Raw genomic sequence first — 19,154 nt, forward strand, 5'->3', positions numbered from 1 at the left:
ATGGTGTCCAATGCATCTATCTCTTCTTCCTGCTAGAACCATGTCCATGCAGTTTGAACGAGACCACAGCTGTCAGTCCTGGCACAGCCTACTGAAACGGGCAGTGACCACAAAGAGGAAGCAGCGCCCATCACTGTACCAGCTGCCACCCAACGCCATTGGCAATGTGCCCCCTGCCATTGAGAGGTGTATCTCACACATCACACAATATGGTGAGTGTCAGCTACAAGCCATTTGAGACTGGAACAAGTATTGTAGTGATCTGGATAACCAGTGTCCGGCAGGAACATGAATTCTCACAACTGGTTAATCTGCTCTGCTCCTCTTCCGTCTCCCTCCCAGGCCTGAAGGTGGATGGGCTGTACCGGCGCTGTGGCTTGGCCACTAAGGTCAGCAGTCTGGTGGAAGCCCTCAGCAGATCACCTAAAACTGCCCCTCTGGAGAAAGATGAACAGGGTCTCCTCGACGCTGCAGGGGCCCTGAAGCAGTATGTCCGCCAGCACGTGGTCCTCATCCCTCAGACACAAAGGGAACTGTGGGTCAAGGCTGCAGGTACTGTCCTTTGCATCTTAAAAACCCCAGGAAGAATGTATTTCCTTGATTCCTCGCGTCCTCTCTTCTCGCCCTCTTCTCAAAACCCATTGGATGAGGTCGGAGTTCCCTCCCCTCTGACCTTCTCATTCATATTTTATATGTTGTATAATATTTATTTTCTTCATTTTTTATTTATTTATTTTTTACCAGTTACAAACTTACATACAGTTGAAGTCGGAAGTTTACATACACCTTAGCCAAATACATTTAAACTCAGTTTTTCACAATTCCTGACATTTAATCCTCGTAAAAATTCCCTGTTTTTGGTCAGTTATGATCACCACTTTATTTTAAGAATGTGAAATGTCAGAATAATAGTAGAGAGAATTATTTATTTCAGCTTTTATTTCTTTCATCACATTCCCAGTGGGTCAGAAGTGTACATACTCAATTAGTATTTGGTAGCATTGCCTTTAAATTGTTTAGCTTGGGTCAAACATTTTGGGTAGCCTTCCACAAGCTTCCCACAATAAGTTGGGTGAATTGTGGCCCATTCCTCCTGACAGAGCTGGTGTAACTGAGTCGGGTTTGTAGGCCTACTTGCTCGCACACGCTTTTTCAGTTCTGCCCACAAATGTTCTATAGGATTGAGGTTAGGGCTTTGTGATTGCCACTCCATTACCTTGACTTTGTTGTCCTTAAGCCATTTTGCCACAACTTTGGAAGTATGCTTGGGGTCATTGTCCATTTGGAAGACCAATTTGCGACCAAGCTTTAACTTCCTGACTGATGTCTTGAGATGTTGCTTCAATTTATCCACCTAATTTTCCTACATCATGATGCCATCTATTTTGAGAAGTGCACCAGTCTCTCCTGCAGCAAAGCACCCCCACAACATGATGCTGCCACCCCCGTCCTTCACGGTTGGGATGGTGTTCTTCGGCTTGCAAGCCTACCGCTTTTTCCTCCAAGCATAACAATGGTCATTATGGCCAAACAGCTCTATTTTTGTTCAATCAGACCAGAGAACATTTCTCCAAAAAGTACAATCTTTGTCCCCATGTGCAGTTGCAAACCGTAGTCTGGCTTTTTTTATGGCGGTTTTGGAGTAGTGGCTTCGTTCTTGCTGAGCGGCCTTTCAGGATATGTCGATATAGGACTCGTTTTACTGTGGATATAGATACTTTTGTACCTGTTTCCTCCAGCGTCTTCACATGGTCCTTTTCTGTTGTTCTGGGATTGATTTGCACTTTTCACACCAAAGTACGTTCATCTCTAGGAGACAGAACGCGTCTCCTTCCTGAGTGGAATGACGGCTGCGTGGTCCCATGGTGTTTATACTTGCGTACTATTGTTTGTACAGATGAACGTGGAAATTGCTCCCAAGGATGCACCAGACTTGTGGAGGTCTACAATTTTTTTCTGAGGTCTTGGCTGATTTATTTTGATTTTCTATGATGTCAAGCAAAGAAGGACTGAGTTTGAAGGTAGGCCTTGAAATACATCCACAGGTACACCTCCAATTGACTCAAATGATGTCAATTAGCCTATCAGAAGCTTCTAAAGCCATGACATCATTTTCTGGAATTTTCCAAGCTGTTTAAAGGCAGTCAACTTAGTGTATGTAAACTTCTGACCCACTGGAATTGTGATTAAGTGAAATAATCTGTCTGTAAACAATTGTTGGAAAAGTTACTTGTGTCATGCACAAAGTTGATGTCCTAACCGACTTGCCAAAACTATAGTTTGTTAACAAGAAATTTGTGGAGTGATTGAAAAACAAGTTTTTATGACTCCAACCTAAGTGTATGTAAACTTCCAACTTCATCTGTACATCTGAACAACAACTTACAGACGTACACAAACAATGACTACATCTCACCTGCCCAGACCCACATGTTCACACCCCCATCCCTAGTGCCTTCATTATTGTTTGCCACCAGTGGAGGAAAGGGAGGACCATCCTCCTCCAGTGAATTTCATAATAATAAAAATAGTGAAACGTTTAAAAAGTTATCCTTTTTAGATACAACAGCCTCAACAGAACTCTGTAGGGTAGCACCATGGTGTATCCGGAGAACAGCTAGCGTCCGTTCTCCTCTGGGTACATTAACTTCAATACAAAACCTAGGAACTCATGGTTCTTACCCTCTTTCATAGACTTACACAGTAATTATGATCACTTACGGAGGTCATCCTCCAACCTATCAGAGCTCTTGTAGCATGAACTGACATGTTGTCAATCCAATCAAAGGATCAGAGAAGGAATCTAGTATTGAAAGCATAAGCTGCAGCTAGCTAACACTGCAGTGCATATCATGTGGTGCATAGTTGACTCAAAGAGAGAGAAAGACAATAGTTTTTAACAAATTAATTTCTTGAGGGAGAGAGAGTGAGAGAGCAAGAAAGAGAGATCTAGTTATATTTCATATAGCACTTGCACTTTCTTAGCTAGCAAATACAGCTAGCTAGTTTAGCCTACTTAGCTAACAGGGTATGATTATCCACGACACTGGAACTCTTCCATGTCAAGGTAAGCTTTTAGTTTTACTAATTTAATGCCACCGGGGCCTTCCGGTGTAACTGCTAAACTTACTGACTGTACACTTTACTGCATGACTGTAGCAGGTTTACTAACTTGTTAGTTCTAGTAGATATTTAAAAAAAAAAAAAAATTAATTTAACCTTTATTTAACCAGGTAGGCTATTTGAGAACAAGTTCTCATTTACAATTGCGACCTGGCCAAGATAAAGCATAGCAATTCAACACATACAACAACACAGAGTTACACATGGAATAAACAATACATAGAGTCAATAATACAGTAGGAAAAAAAGTCTATATACAATGTGAGCAAATGAGGTGAGATAAGGGAGGCAAAGGCAAAAAAAAGGCCATGGTGGCGCGCTAAATACAATATAGCAAGTAAAACACTGGAATGGTAGATTTGCAGTGGAAGAATGTGCAAAGTAAAGATAGAAATAATGGGGTGCAAAGGAGCAAAACAAATAAATACAGTAGGGGAAGAGGTAGTTGTTTGGGTTAAATTATAGATAGGCTATGTACAGGTGCAGTAATCTGTGAGCTGCTCTGACAGCTGGTGCTTAAAGCTAGTTAGGGAGATAAGTGTTTCCAGCTTCAGAGATTTTTTCAGTTCGTTCCAGTCATTGGCAGCAGAGAACTGGAAGGAAAGACGACCAAAGGAGGAATTGGCTTTGGGGATGACCAGTGAGATATACCTGCTGGAGCGCGTGCTACGAGTGGGTGCTGCTATGGTGAGCAGTGAGCTGAGATAAGGCGGGGCTTTACCTAGCAGATACTTGTAGATAACCTGTAGCCAGTGGGTTTGGCAACGAGTATGAAGCGAGGGCCATATATTTTGACATATGTTGACTATGACATTACTTTAGCTAATATGGTGACAATGATTAGTGGTTATGATATGAAGGTTTGGCTTGAAAAGTTTTTTTTTGCCTGGTCACAGACAGCTGATGTGTTGTGCATTGAAGTCCACAAATGAATGGAAAAGGTGAGAGGAGAGCGTGTAGATCCAAGGAGAATAGAACAAGCTATGAGTGTAAACTGTGGTCAAGGCATGTATTCATTCCACCGATTCTGTTGAAAAACGTTTTTCATAAACGGAAGCAAACAGAACGAAGCGGGGATAAACATACCTAAATTTGTCCAATAGAAACACTCGCTTGCAACTGTTGAACTAATGATTACACCCTAGATCAGCTAGATGCAGGCAAGAGTGTGCAAGGTGGTATTGAATGTGTCACTGTCTCCACGTGTCATTGTCTGTCAACTCAAAATTTCTCTCGACCTGTGTGCACTTACATTGTAAACTTTCATTCATAGGCTAGGTTGTAGCAACATCATGATGTGTATAAGGAAAATTAGAGAATCATGCCTAAAACTATCGACGTTACATTGAACTGGGTGAATGGAATATGAATGACAGTCATCCAATATGCTGTAATAGAAATAAGGCCAAAAATCTTAAACGGCACCGAACACCACTGTTTGCCACATGGCCTTAAATTGTACCAATTTGTTTTTCTCGGTCACCCATACTATTTCAATAATAAATCATTAGACTTTTCCATTGTGTTAATGATGGGGGATTAATTGATTTCCATGTTTTTAGGATACATTTTTTCAAGATGAGTGATGAGAAGAGAATCGTCCAGCCCATTGGGTATCTCACCACACCCCCATATGACATGTCTTGAAATATGCAGACAGACAGATTAAATGTATGTTTACATTGTAATACTTCTGACAGACAACTTTTTAGCTCCGCCCATAATATTTTGACTTTATAGGATTCCCAGAAGGCATGGATTATTGAGTCATTGTTAGTTTTACACTTAAGACATGACTCTGCCATTGTGCTGTAGAATTTTTTAATTTTGTCTCTTCTAAAAATAGAGACCTTCTCATTAAATGGGTTTTGAAAAAACAGCGAGGAGAGAGGGATGCAAGAATGGAAGTCAATGTGAGATTCTTCCCGGTCTCTCCAGTCAGACAAGTAACATTGGATTGTCAACATTGCAGCCGACTTTAAATTCGAGTCGAGAATGACTGTTTTACAAATCAACTTGCGTCATAAATAATTACTCAATATTATTTGTAGATCAGTCAGTTGGTCACAATTTACCCATGATACATCTTGGCTTTGATGCTCACGAACACGACCAATGGCACAGTTTAGGGTCACTATGGACCGGTGGAGGCTGCTGAGGGGAGGACGGCTCATAATAGTGGGTGGAACGGCGCAAAGTGAATGGCATCAAACGCATTGAAACCATGTGTTTGATGTATTTGTTACCATTCCATTAATTTCCGCTCCAGCCATTACCACAAGCCCCTGCTCCCAATTAAGGTGCAACCCAACCTCCTGTGGTATGGACATATTTCATATATGAAACTCAGTCAGGCTTTCAACTTACTGTTGAGATATTTAAAAATGTTGTACTGCATTGGAAGTTTCTCTTCTTATGTCAATCACTGACAGCTTTCTAAACCTTGTAGTGATCATGTCCAGATTACATGCCAAGTTTTAAAAAAAATATTGATGTAATGTTTGAGTCACTCAGACATATGAACACGCAACATAAGACCTGGCAAAATGTGTCGAATTTCAGGAAATTAGCTTCTAAACTGCACTATTTTCTCTCCGCTAACAAGAGGGGTGTGAACAATTTGGGGTCACGAGGTAGGGGGTTTGTTACTATGTCGATTTTAAATTACAATATCCATCCAGATCTTTGCACCTAAGAAATTTGTGTGACTGGATCTTCTCCAATAGTATTGGAGTAACCCTGATCTAGATGAACAAGTGGTTCAATACAAGCTGTACTTTGAGTAATGTGGTTCTCATTCATTGCCTTTGTCACCATAGCCCACACTGAAGAGACCCTTAGACTGGCTACCTACCGCAGACTCCTGAAGAAGATGCCCCCTGACAACAGAATCACACTCAACGCCCTGTGTGGACACTTCTACATGTAAGAACAACACATGATCAATGATTGTAAGATTTTAACAGGGCAACAAAATGATCCTGCATGACTAATGCTCATCGTTGCCAACCCCTTTCTAGAGTTCAGCTGTACAGTGTAGAGAACCGTATGACAGCTCAGAACCTGGCGCTGGTGTTTGTCCCAACACTGTTCCAGGAGCTGGCCATGAACACAAACATGGTGCGCCTCACCATGGAACTCATCATACACCACACACTCATCTTCCTGGTAAGACACTAAACTTCATCTCTTCTGTTGGGTCATGGAACATATGAAGCAGTGGACAGTGTATGAGACTAACCTTTATGCCTAACACCATGTATTGTATTCTACAGGGTAAAGAACAAGAGTCTGACATGGAGAGTGAAGAACTCATAACAAAATTATAGAAAAAATCACATGTATATATTTGGCTGTCAAAGAAAGCTTATATTGGAAATATATATTTGGTTACATAGTGCCCTAGTTACATAGTGTAGTCGTTTTCACAACTTCTTTGAACTACACATTTAGGCCACGGACTGGATTAAACGTCTTTATTCTGCTACATTCAACTTGGGTTTATTGTAATTTAGGTGATGGTAAATAATAACAAACCAAGCTCAAAGTGTATTTTGTTTATAGTGCCTTCAGAAAGTATTCACACCCCTGGACACATTTTGTTGCGTTACAGACGGAATTTAAAATAGATTGAATTGAGATTTGTTGTCCACTTTAAATTTTTTATTTTTTTTATGTGTAAAACATTTAAAGCTGAAATGTCTTGAGTCAATAAGTATTCAACCCCTCTGTTATGGCAAGCCTAAATATACTGAACAACAAATATAAACGCAACATGCAACAATTCAAAGAAATCAGTCAATTGAAATTAATTAATTAGGCCATAATCTATGGATTTCACATGACTGGGAATACAGATATGCATCTGTTGGTCACAGATACCTTAATAAAAAAGGTAGAGGTATGGATCAGAAAACCAGTCAGTATCTGGTGTGACCACCATTTATCTCATTCAGCACAATGCATCTCCTTCACATAGAGCTGATCAGGCTGTTGATTGTGGTCTGTGGGATGTTGTCCCACTCCTCTTCAATGGCTGTGCAAAGTTGCTGGATATTGAAGGGAACTGGAACATGCTGTCGTACACGTCGATCCAGAGCATCCAAAACATTCTCAATGGGTGACATGTCTGGTGAGTATGAAGGCCATGGAAGAACTGGGACATTTTCAGCGTCCATGAATTGTGTACAGATCCTTGCGACATGGGGCCTGCATTATCATGCTGATAACAAGCTGAGTTTTTACAGAGAATGCAGACTGTATTTTTTTTTAAAGCAAACCAACGCCTGTTTTTAATCAGGAAATTAAAGGGGTTTGGGGTCAGCCAGGATGTTCTGGAGAGGGTGTACAGCAGCTTGGTGGAGTGCCCTCATGTTCAATATGACAGTAATGATGGTAATCTGAGCATGAGGAGCAAAAGCAAACTGACCAGAATAGTAAACAGTCAGCAAAGTAATTGGTCGACCACAGGCACATTTGAGCATTCTATTCCACAAGGCAACCAAAAAGACGGCACTGGTTGTCGTTGGCGACCCCTCCCACCCTCAGTTCGAGAGGCTTCCCTCGGGCCGGCGCTTCAGAATGCCCATGAAGAACATGTTCAAACATTCATTCGTTCCTTGTGCTGTTGGACTACTAAATGCAAAGTAAATTGTATTGGTGTATGTACTTATCTATCTAGTGCAGTTGGGACAGTGGTCGTTTGTGAGTGAATGTATTAATGTCCTCTATGTTGTTAGTCCATCATGTTGCATACAATGACTGGTTTAAATGTGTATGATGTAAGAATGTATGTGATTATTTTAATGGAAGGTGATGTCAATGAAAAATGTCCATCCTGGATGGATTTTATTCTATTCCAAACATGAGGTGATGGTGGCAGATGAATGGCACGACAATGGATCTCGTCACGGTATTTCTGCTTTCAAAATGCCATCGATAAAATGCCATTGTGTTCGTTGTCCGTAGCTTATGCCTGCCCATACCATAACCCCACCTCCACCATGGGGCACTGGGGTTCACTAAGTTGACATCAGCAAACCGCTCGCCCACACGACGCCATACACGTGGTCTGCGGTTGTGAGGCCGGTTGGGCATAATTTTTTTAAACAACGTTGGAGGCAGCTTATGGTAGAGGAATGAACATTACATTCTCTGGAAACAGCTCTGGTGGACATTCCTGCAGTCTGCATGCCAATTGCACGCTGCCTCAAAGCTTGAGACATCTGGTATTGTGTTGTGACAAAACTGCACATTTTAGAGTGGCCTTTTTGTCCCCAGCACCTGTGTAATGATCATGCCACACCTGACAGGTAGATGGGTTATCTTGGCAAAGTAGAAATGCTCACTAACAGGGATATAACAAATCTGTATACAACATTTTGGAGAATAAGTATTCTGTGCGTATGGAACATTTATGGTATATATTATTTCAGCTCATGAAACATGGGACCAACACTTTTTACATGTTGCGTTTATATTTTTGTTCGGCATAAGTTCAGGAGTACAAATGTAGTTAACAAGTCATAAGTTGCATGGACTCTGTGTGCAATAGTGTTTAACAATGACTACCTCATGTCTGTACCCCACACACAGATCATTGTAAGGCCCCTCAGTCAAGCAGTGAATTTCATACACAGATTTAACCACAAAGACCAGGGAGATTTTCCAATTCCTCACAAAGGGCACCTATATGTATAAAAATTAAAAAAGCAGACATGTCCTTTTGAGCACAGTGAAGTTAATTACACTTTGGATGGTGTATCAATATACCGTCACTACAAAGATACAGGCATCCTTCATGACTCAGATGAAGGAAACCGCTCAGGGATTTCACCATGAGGCCAAATGGTGACTTCTTAAAAACAGTTTGAGTTTAAAGGCTGTGATAAACTGAGGATGGATCAACAGCGTTGTAGTTACTCCACAATACTAACCCAACTGACAAGAGTGAAAAGGAAGCCTGTACAGAATTAAAATATTCCAAAACATGCATCCTTTTTGCAACAAGGCACTAAAGTAATACTGCATTAAATGAGGCAATGAACAAGTGAATTTATGTTTGGGGCTAATCCAATACCTTACAGAGCATCTCACTCCATATTTTCAAGGATAGTGGTGGCCGCATCATGGTTATGGGTACGCGTGTAATCGTTAAGGACTGGGGAGTTAAGATACAAAAAGTAAACGGAATGGATATAAGTACAAGCAAAATCCTAGAAGAAAACCTGGTTCAGTCTGCTTTCCACCAGACACTGGGAGATTAACCTTTCAGCAGGACAATAACCTAAAACACAAAGCCAAATCTACACTGGAGTTGCTTACCAAGACAGTGAATGTCCCCGAGTGGCTGAAGTAGTTGACTTAAATCTGCTTGTAAGTTTATGGGAAGACCTGAAAATGGTTGTCTAACAATGATCATCAACCAATTTGACAGCACTTAAAAAAAATTGAAAACAAAAAAAATTGGCAAACGTTGGACAATCCAGGTGTGGAAAGCTCTTTAGAAACTTCCCAGAAAGACTCACAGCTGTAATCGCTGCCAAAGCTGATTCTAACATGTATTGACTCATGTAATTTTTTACAAATGTTAGAATTTTTCTTCCACTTTGACAGTGTTTTGTGTAGATTGTGAACAAACAAAAAAATCTATTGTAATCCGCTTTAACAAAATGTGGAAAAATTCAAGTGATTGTCGTATTATGACATTTCTTAGAAATAAAATGACAAAGCAATAAACTTTTTTTTTCAATGTTATTTATTGGATGTTACCTAATAGAGACATTGACAGTTTGTGTAAAAGCTGCATAACATTGTGCTCCAATTCTCATTCATGGTTATATTTCCATGGTTACATGTCCAAGACAAAAGATAAAGTAATCAATACACAATCTAGTATTCCACAAAATACAAACAGGATTTTTAGCATACAATATATTGCAAGATTTTCAACATGTTCCAAATTATGCAAGATGGGAGAACATTAATACTTTGGCCTCTTCGGCTTCTCCCTGAAAAAAGGAGTAAAATGAATATAGAGCAATGGGAATTTAACATCATATTTGACAATCGACCATTTATGTTTGAGAATATTTTAGGCAGCATCTTGCATGATGCAGTATTTCTGGAGTGGAGAGATGAGGCAGTTGTACTTGAGACATTTTCCTCCTTTCGGAGTGTGAGCAGAATGTAGGTCACCACTGTACAGCACAGTGAGCGGCTCTGACAAGTCTCTCAGATACCACCGCCATCTTCCCATCATATACTGTCTGCTCTCAGTCCTCTCCCGCTGCCATCTTACCGTCTGCTCTCAGTCCTCTCCCGCTACCATCTGTCTGCTCTCAGTCCTCTCCCGCTACCATCTGTCTGCTCTCAGTCCTCTCCCGCTACCATCTGTCTGCTCTCAGTCCTCTCCCGCTACCATCTGTCTGCTCTCAGTCCTCTCCCGCTACCATCTTACCATCTGTCTGCTCTCAGTCCTCTCCCGCTACCATCTTACCATCTGTCTGCTCTCAGTCCTCTCCCGCTACCATCTGTCTGCTCTCAGTCCTCTCCCGCTACCATCTGTCTGCTCTCAGTCCTCTCCCGCTACCATCTTACCATCTGTCTGCTCTCAGTCCTCTCCCGCTACCATCTTACCGTCTGTCTGCTCTCAGTCCTCTCCCACCACCATCTTACCGTCTGTCTGCTCTCAGTTCTCTCCCACCACCATCTTACCGTCTGTCTGCTCTGTCCTCTCCCGCTACCATCTGTCTGCTCTCAGTCCTCTCCCGCTACCATCTTACCATCTGTCTGCTCTCAGTCCTCTCCCGCTACCATCTTACCGTCTGTCTGCTCTCAGTCCTCTCCCGCTACCATCTTACCGTCTGTCTGCTCTCAGTTCTCTCCCACTACCATCTTACAGTCTGTGCTGATTCATGTACACTAACTGTAGGATGTCAGATGAAAAACAGACTGAAGGAAATGTACTCACCCATCTGCCTCAGCCTTCTTCCTCTTCTCAATGATCTGTGACAGACAAAACACATGATTAATAAGACAACCTTTTCTGGTTTATGTCTCAGTATACCCTGATAACTGTCACAACCCTGTTAACAACAGAGCCATTAAACCAACCACTCACAACCCTGTTAACAACAGAGCCATTAAACCACCCACTCACAACAGAGCCATTAAACCTCCCACTCACAACAGAGCCATTAAACCTCCCACTCACAACCCTGTTAACAGAGCCATTAAACCAACCACTCACAACCCTGTTAACAACAGAGCCATTAAACCTCCCACTCACAACCCTGTTAACAACAGAGCCATTAAACCTCCCACTCACAACCCTGTTAACAACAGAGCCATTAAACCACCCACTCACAACCCTGTTAACAACAGAGCCATTAAACCTCCCACTCACAACCCTGTTAACAACAGAGCCATTAAACCTCCCACTCACAACCCTGTTAACAACAGAGCCATTAAACCACCCACTCACAACCCTGTTAACAACAGAGCCATTAAACCGCCCACTCACAACCCTGTTAACAACAGAGCCATTAAACCACCCACTCACAACAGAGCCATTAAACCTCCCACTCACAACCCTGTTAACAACAGAGCCATTAAACCAACCACTCACAACCCTGTTAACAACAGAGCCATTAAACCACCCACTCACAACAGAGCCATTAAACCTCCCACTCACAACCCTGTTAACAACAGAGCCATTAAACCACCCACTCACAACCCTGTTAACAGAGCCATTAAACCTCCCACTCACAACCCTGTTAACAACAGAGCCATTAAACCAACCACTCACAACCCTGTTAACAACAGAGCCATTAAACCACCCACTCACAACCCTGTTAACAACAGAGCCATTAAACCACCCACTCACAACCCTGTTAACAACAGAGCCATTAAACCACCCACTCACAACCCTGTTAACAACAGAGCCATTAAACCTCCCACTCACAACCCTGTTAACAACAGAGCCATTAAACCACCCACTCACAACCCTGTTAACAGAGCCATTAAACCGCCCACTCACAACCCTGTTAACAACAGAGCCATTAAACCACCCACTCACAACCCTGTTAACTACAGAGCCATTAAACCACCCACTCACAACCCTGTTAACTACAGAGCCATTAAACCTCCCACTCACAACCCTGTTAACAGAGCCATTAAACCACCCACTCACAACCCTGTTAACAGAGCCATTAAACCACCCACTCACAACAGAGCCATTAAACCTCCCACTCACAACAGAGCCATTAAACCACCCACTCACAACAGAGCCATTAAACCACCCACTCACAACAGAGCCATTAAACCACCCACTCACAACAGAGCCATTAAACCACCCACTCACAACAGAGCCATTAAACCTCCCACTCACAACCCTGTTAACAACAGAGCCATTAAACCTCCCACTCACAACCCTGTTAACAGAGCCATTAAACCATCCACTCACAACCCTGTTAACAACAGAGCCATTAAACCGCCCACTCACAACCCTGTTAACAACAGAGCCATTAAACCGCCCACTCACAACCCTGTTAACAACAGAGCCATTAAACCGCCCACTCACAACCCTGTTAACAACAGAGCCATTAAACCGCCCACTCACAACCCTGTTAACAACAGAGCCATTAAACCGCCCACTCACAACCCTGTTAACAACAGAGCCATTAAACCGCCCACTCACAACCCTGTTAACAACAGAGCCATTAAACCACCCACTCACAACCCTGTTAACAACAGAGCCATTAAACCTCCCACTCACAACCCTGTTAACAACAGAGCCATTAAACCTCCCACTCACAACCCTGTTAACAACAGAGCCATTAAACCTCCCACTCACAACCCTGTTAACAGAGCCATTAAACCACCCACTCACAACCCTGTTAACAACAGAGCCATTAAACCTCCCACTCACAACCCTGTTAACAACAGAGCCATTAAACCTCCCACTCACAACCCTGTTAACAACAGAGCCATTAAACCTCCCACTCACAACCCTGTTAACAACAGAGCCATTAAACCTCCCACTCACAACCCTGTTAACAACAGAGCCATTAAACCTCCCACTCACAACCCTGTTAACAACAGAGCCATTAAACCACCCACTCACAACCCTGTTAACAACAGAGCCATTAAACCTCCCACTCACAACCCTGTTAACAACAGAGCCATTAAACCACCCACTCACAACCCTGTTAACAACAGAGCCATTAAACCTCCCACTCACAACCCTGTTAACAGAGCCATTAAACCTCCCACTCACAACCCTGTTAACAACAGAGCCATTAAACCTCCCACTCACAACCCTGTTAACAGAGCCATTAAACCTCCCACTCACAACCCTGTTAACAACAGAGCCATTAAACCTCCCACTCACAACCCTGTTAACAGAGCCATTAAACCACCCACTCACAACCCTGTTAACAACAGAGCCATTAAACCTCCCACTCACAACCCTGTTAACAACAGAGCCATTAAACCTCCCACTCACAACCCTGTTAACAGAGCCATTAAACCTCCCACTCACAACCCTGTTAACAACAGAGCCATTAAACCGCCCACTCACAACCCTGTTAACTACAGAGCCATTAAACCACCCACTCACAACCCTGTTAACAGAGCCATTAAACCGCCCACTCACAACCCTGTTAACAACAGAGCCATTAAACCGCCCACTCACAACCCTGTTAACAACAGAGCCATTAAACCACCCACTCAAACCCTGTTAACAGAGCCATTAAACCACCCACTCAAACCCTGTTAACAGAGCCATTAAACCACCCACTCACAACCCTGTTAACAGAAACATTAAACCGCCCACTCACAACCCTGTTAACAACAGAGCCATTAAACCACCCACTCACAACCCTGTTAACAACAGAGCCATTAAACCACCCACTCACAACCCTGTTAACAGAGCCATTAAACCACCCACTCACAACCCTGTTAACAACAGAGCCATTAGACCACCCACTCAAACCCTGTTAACAGAGCCATTAAACCGCCCACTCAAACCCTGTTAACAGAGCCATTAAACCGCCCACTCACAACCCTGTTAACAACAGAGCCATTAAACCACCCACTCACAACCCTGTTAACAACAGAGCCATTAAACCGCCCACTCAACCCTGTTAACAGAGCCATTAAACCACCCACTCACAACCCTGTTAACAGAGCCATTAAACCGCCCACTCACAGCACTGATCTTCTTCCACTGCCTGTCCAGCTCTGCCTTCTCATTGGTCTCCTTGAAGCGGCGAGTCTTCCTCCCCTCAGACATCTTGATGCCATACTGGAAAGCAGCCCTGAAAGGACGAACACAGTTTGTCTGCAATTAATATTAAATTACTTGGCCCGATTAAAAGCCTTTCATAGAAATGGCAAGGAATCCAATGATGTTTCTATCACTGTGTCCTGTAATGAATGTATGAAACAAGGGATTCCAGGTTCATTGTTGAGACAAAGCTCTAAGATAACATACTTTGGCAGAGCCTCCTTGTTGTTCATGTATTCACTGTATTCATCCTGAGTGTCAAAGTCCCAGCGACCCAGAGGACCCTTCTTGTTACCCTATAGAGGTCAGAGACAAAACGGAGGTCAAAAGTATGTCAACCACACCACATAACTGACAATCAACCCAAAGGTCTATCTAGGAGGGGACTAAGGATTAAAAGATGAAGCACCAACCTGGTCCATCTTGGTGTAGTCCACCTCTTCATCACTGTCCACAGCCAAGTCGTCCATACTGAGAACAGAGAGAGAGAACGCCCATATCACACAGGTACACCCACTACAGCAAATGACCTGGTATATTAAGCCCAGTGTCCACCCTACAGTGATGTGACATGGATGAATCGGGGGACTCACGTAGCTGGGTAACACTCAGCATAGCTGTTGGACATGCCAAAGAAGTCCCCGAGCTTCTCCTCTTTACGGCCACGCGACCCAGCAGTAGCTCGCAGTTAAGGAGGTCAGCGGACTAAACATTTCCCCTCTATCAGTCTAAATACTGGGAATGAAGACATTGTCAAGTCTAGCTATGTAAGCCAAGATAATGTGGCTCTCTGGCCCAAACAGTGAAAAGGATATGTTTCTCCTGGCCACTGGGGAGTTGCTGCAAACTTCTCATTGATCAACTTGATCTGGTCCTTCACTGATCCTGGACCTGTATGGTCCGAAGAGGATAGACAGGCCAGAGGTCAGAATGTGTAGTTGGGTTGAATGGGGATCAATACTAGATTTTAAAAAGAGCATGTTATTTGTATGCTATGGTTGATGAATTACCCGTCTCAATCTCCATGGTATCATCGTCATCTGCTCTGGGCTTCTCGAAGTAGCTGTGTCGTCTCTTTTCTTCCTCCTTGTCCCTCTCCCTCTCTCTGTCCCGCTCCCTCTCTCTGTCCCGCTCCCTCTCTCTGTCCCGCTCCTTCTCCTTCTCCTTCTCCCGGTAGCGTTCCTTCTCCTTGTCCCGGATGGCCTTGGAGGTAGATGGGGCGTAGTCCCCGATGTCATCAAAGATGCTGTTAGGATGGAGAAAGGAATGGTTTGAGTTCAATGGGAACAACAGATCTTCAAAGAAACAGAAAGTGATTAAATGAAAACAGCCTTTATGGAGAGCCACAACACTGACCTTGCGTCTGCCTCTGGTCCTGGAACTTTCTTCTCATCAATTTTCACCCCTGTAAGAAGAAACCAATGGAAATCATTTAAATGTGAACTGTAGATAAACAAACGGATGCCATGAAAAACGGGGTAGGAATCAGTATCCAGTTGTGAACCAATCAAAGGCCAACCTCCTTTTTCCTTCTTCTTCATCTTCTTGTTGCGGGTCCCTTGTCGCAGGTAGGACAGGATCTGGGTCAGCTTGCTGATGACAATGTCGTTGGTGGTGAGAGTTGTCTGAGCCTGAAGAGAGAAAAGTTACGCATACCTCTACATAAACCATGACTGTAATAGACATTCTATGTTATTGTGGTCTGCAGTGCAGTCGGACCTCCATGGTGGGGCAGTCGGCCTTGCTGCGGATCAGTGTGGTGGGGATGTCGGTGTCTGCGTACTCATCCTCCAGGTCCACTACGTATGCCATACGGCCGGGCAGGAACAGCTCATTCCTCTCAAACTGGCGGCCCTTGAACATGATCCGGTAGATATTCCTTCCTGAGGGTGGAGCAGAGAGACCGTCAACACCACCAACCAACTGAAGTGATTTACCTTTACATGGGCTCAAATTCCAGTAGATAATATGACTATTACTTACCTAGACGTGTCTTGAATTCTATTTTCTCCTCTGGTTCAATCTCTTTCCTGGAGGAAAGAATACAGGTCAATTTCTCTGGAATGAGGACACTGGAGAACTCGTTCAGGAAGAAAATAACATGTTCTATGCTATGAGAAAATAATGATGAAGAGTGGGGAAAATATCAATATACATACTTGACTTCCTTTGTTACTTTTTCAATCATATCCTCCTCCTCCTTCTCCTTGCTGGTGATCTCAGCACGCACCTGCAAGTAGACAAACATGATATCCATGGCAACTATTTCCCGTAGGTCGACACAGTCCCTACTCTGCTGCAGTTGTTCCATAATATGGCACAGCAGAGGACGTTTTCTTCACCTCTGGGTGTACACTGCAGGAGTGATAGAACAGGGTGACCTACTTGGTATTTTCACTCTTTTTAGTGAGGGAGGGAGCAATGACAGTGTGTCCCATTGGAACAGCCAAGGAATTAGCATAGCTCAGCTTCAGCATACTTCAAACCAGATATCTTCTACAATATAGATGGCATTCTATAGCTACTACATGACTGTGTTACTGATAATCTGAGCTCAAGCATCTTCGGATTCCTTAATTTTAGGTTAAAATGCTATTCTTTCCCCCCCCTTTTTCTAAAACATGACTCAAGTTTTATTGACAGGTCCAGGTTAGACATGTAGATAGGGGAAACAGTAAGAGGGATAAAGCTCAGGGAGTGAGTGGTGGAAAGGGAATCAAACCACGGCCCTTAAGGGCATATTGGTCAGGGGGCAGCAGAACTATCACTAGACCAGCCCCCCGGAACTTAAAACGCTATTCTAATGGCAAAGACCAAGAATCTGGGCGGGCAGCTTCTGTTTATTAATGAACCTTAGCATCATGAAAAGGACAGTAGACTGACCTTCTGCAAAAGGGCAAAATCCAATCCTTTCACCAAGTGAGTGTGTTCCATGTCACCACCCAAGAACTTAGACTCTTGGATCATCTGCCGCCTCTTCTCAGCTGCTGAATTATCCCTGTCAACACAATACATCACCATGGACATTCATACAGAACACGTTCATACACCACCACCCCTGGTGGAGAGTAGACAGTAGCATTATGGGAAACTCACGCCTCGGCTGTGGGCCCCACTGCTCTGTAATTGGCTGTTGTGCTGATGAGTTCTGTCTCCTCGTAGTCCTTGTTGACGCCATCACGACGCTCCCGGGCACGGTCACGGTACTTCTCAGCTAGCTCCCGCTCCCTCTCCACTTCCTGCTGACGCAGCTTGGCGTAATAACTGATAGGGGTAGCAGAGGGCAAAGGTCAGCTGGTGACAGCTGAGAGACCTCAGGCAGTGTGACAACAAACATTCAGTTTAATCAAATAATAAGAGAAACAGTTATTATAGACTCTGCCACCCTTAATGAAAGAACCACCTTTTCTTCTTCCGTCTACGGGCTGCAGGATCATCCTCTTCGCTGTAGTCCCGGGGCATCCTGTAAAAAAAGCAAATTCAGTTCTAGAAGTGTTGATTCAAAAGACTGTGTACTTGGACTTAACAATCCCCAAATCTGCCATTTCATTAATATATTCATGATCCAACGAACTACTCTATGGTACTGTAAATCCATCACTCACTCATGATGTCTGGAGGATTTGGAGGATGGGGGAGCTGACGAAGGCGTGGCACGAGGGGTCATCAAAAGTTTACGGAAGTCCTCATTTGTCAGCTTGGACCTGGTAAACAAAGGGGGGGGGGGGGGGGGGGGGTTAAGCCACACAGTATGTGTAGTCTAACATAGTCTTGGAAGACTTTCAGACCCTTCGTACTCATCCAAAATGTACAGCGAAACAATCAAAACATATCTCAGACATATTCAATAAGTGTCATCACACTGGGTCCTCTGTTCTCATGACCCAAAAGTTGATGTGGTGACCAAATGTGTTGTCATGCAAATATTGTAAACGGCAACAAAAGCCTCACTTACTGAAGTGCTGACCGGTGGTCCTCCACCTCATGCCCATCCGGCGCCAGAGGGTTGGAGAACGACTCCGCTGTAAAATAAAGACGTTACTACCTGCAGACGCCATTTTTCCGGGGAGAACTGGCAACTGTGTCAATTGGTGCGCGCTTCACTTCGACTGCATCGAATGAGGTTAACTTGTACTAAATAATTAATACGTGGTTGATGCCACTGCAGTAAAACACCAATTACCTAAGAGTTCACGAATGGCTATCAAAATAGACATATTGAGCAGATACATATAAAATGAGGTAATTGAGAGGTTACTTTTTCTTTGCAAGATGGCCAAACAGTGGCTACTCAGGCTATTTAACAGTAGCTAGTTAGTTAGCAAGCTATGATAGGTAGCTAACAAACACCCCTAGCTAGTTAGTTACGGTTGTCTTTTGAGTCTGGAAATATGAATCCCTATAGTTATATACATTGCTAATGCAACGTGTAAACGTAATATTCAGTAACGTTAGCTGCACAAATGGGGAAAGTTATCAGTAGTAACGTTAGCTAACATTAGCTATCTTTGTTAGTTGGCTAGCTAGCTGACGTTAGCTCACACAATGCCAAATAAATTCAACTTACTCTCTCGTTCTCCTCGTTCTCGTTCCGGCATGTTGAAAGAAGTTGGTCTCACTCAAGTAAAACAAAAAGTTTGTGATCAACTATTGCTAGATTTATAATCCTAGCTATGTTGTTGATGGTGATGTGTGCTGCTGTGAAAACGGAAATGACAGTCAACATTCGATTGGTATGGTC

The 19,154-nt window shown here is 43.3% G+C and overlaps 2 protein-coding genes across 2 annotated transcripts; one reads left to right on the plus strand and one right to left on the minus strand.

The window, feature by feature from the left end:
* The first annotated feature begins 45 nt into the window (after positions 1-45).
* Positions 46-6,799, plus strand: LOC120020907 (arf-GAP with Rho-GAP domain, ANK repeat and PH domain-containing protein 1-like). The gene is made up of 5 exons (XM_038964530.1): positions 46-212; positions 343-552; positions 5,943-6,048; positions 6,144-6,291; positions 6,399-6,799. Exons 1-5 carry the CDS (start codon positions 47-49, stop codon positions 6,450-6,452), a joined length of 684 nt encoding a protein of 227 aa, XP_038820458.1. The 5' UTR covers position 46; the 3' UTR covers positions 6,453-6,799.
* A 3,063-nt stretch (positions 6,800-9,862) lies between these two features.
* ik (IK cytokine) lies at positions 9,863-19,145 on the minus strand. Its single transcript, XM_038965290.1, has 19 exons — positions 18,981-19,145; positions 18,369-18,435; positions 18,019-18,117; positions 17,817-17,876; positions 17,510-17,677; positions 17,297-17,411; positions 16,573-16,643; positions 16,397-16,443; positions 16,133-16,296; positions 15,933-16,044; positions 15,770-15,818; positions 15,424-15,659; positions 15,229-15,304; positions 15,007-15,090; positions 14,827-14,884; positions 14,621-14,709; positions 14,336-14,444; positions 11,096-11,130; positions 9,863-10,133 (listed from the first exon to the last, which is right to left on the minus strand). The coding sequence occupies exons 1-19, from the start codon at positions 19,009-19,011 to the stop codon at positions 10,106-10,108; spliced, it is 1,698 nt and encodes a 565-aa protein (XP_038821218.1). The 5' UTR covers positions 19,012-19,145; the 3' UTR covers positions 9,863-10,105.
* Between the last annotated feature and the right edge of the window lie 9 nt (positions 19,146-19,154).

This window comes from Salvelinus namaycush, chromosome 26 (genome assembly GCF_016432855.1).
Source record: "Salvelinus namaycush isolate Seneca chromosome 26, SaNama_1.0, whole genome shotgun sequence".
Lineage (NCBI taxonomy): Eukaryota > Metazoa > Chordata > Actinopteri > Salmoniformes > Salmonidae > Salvelinus > Salvelinus namaycush.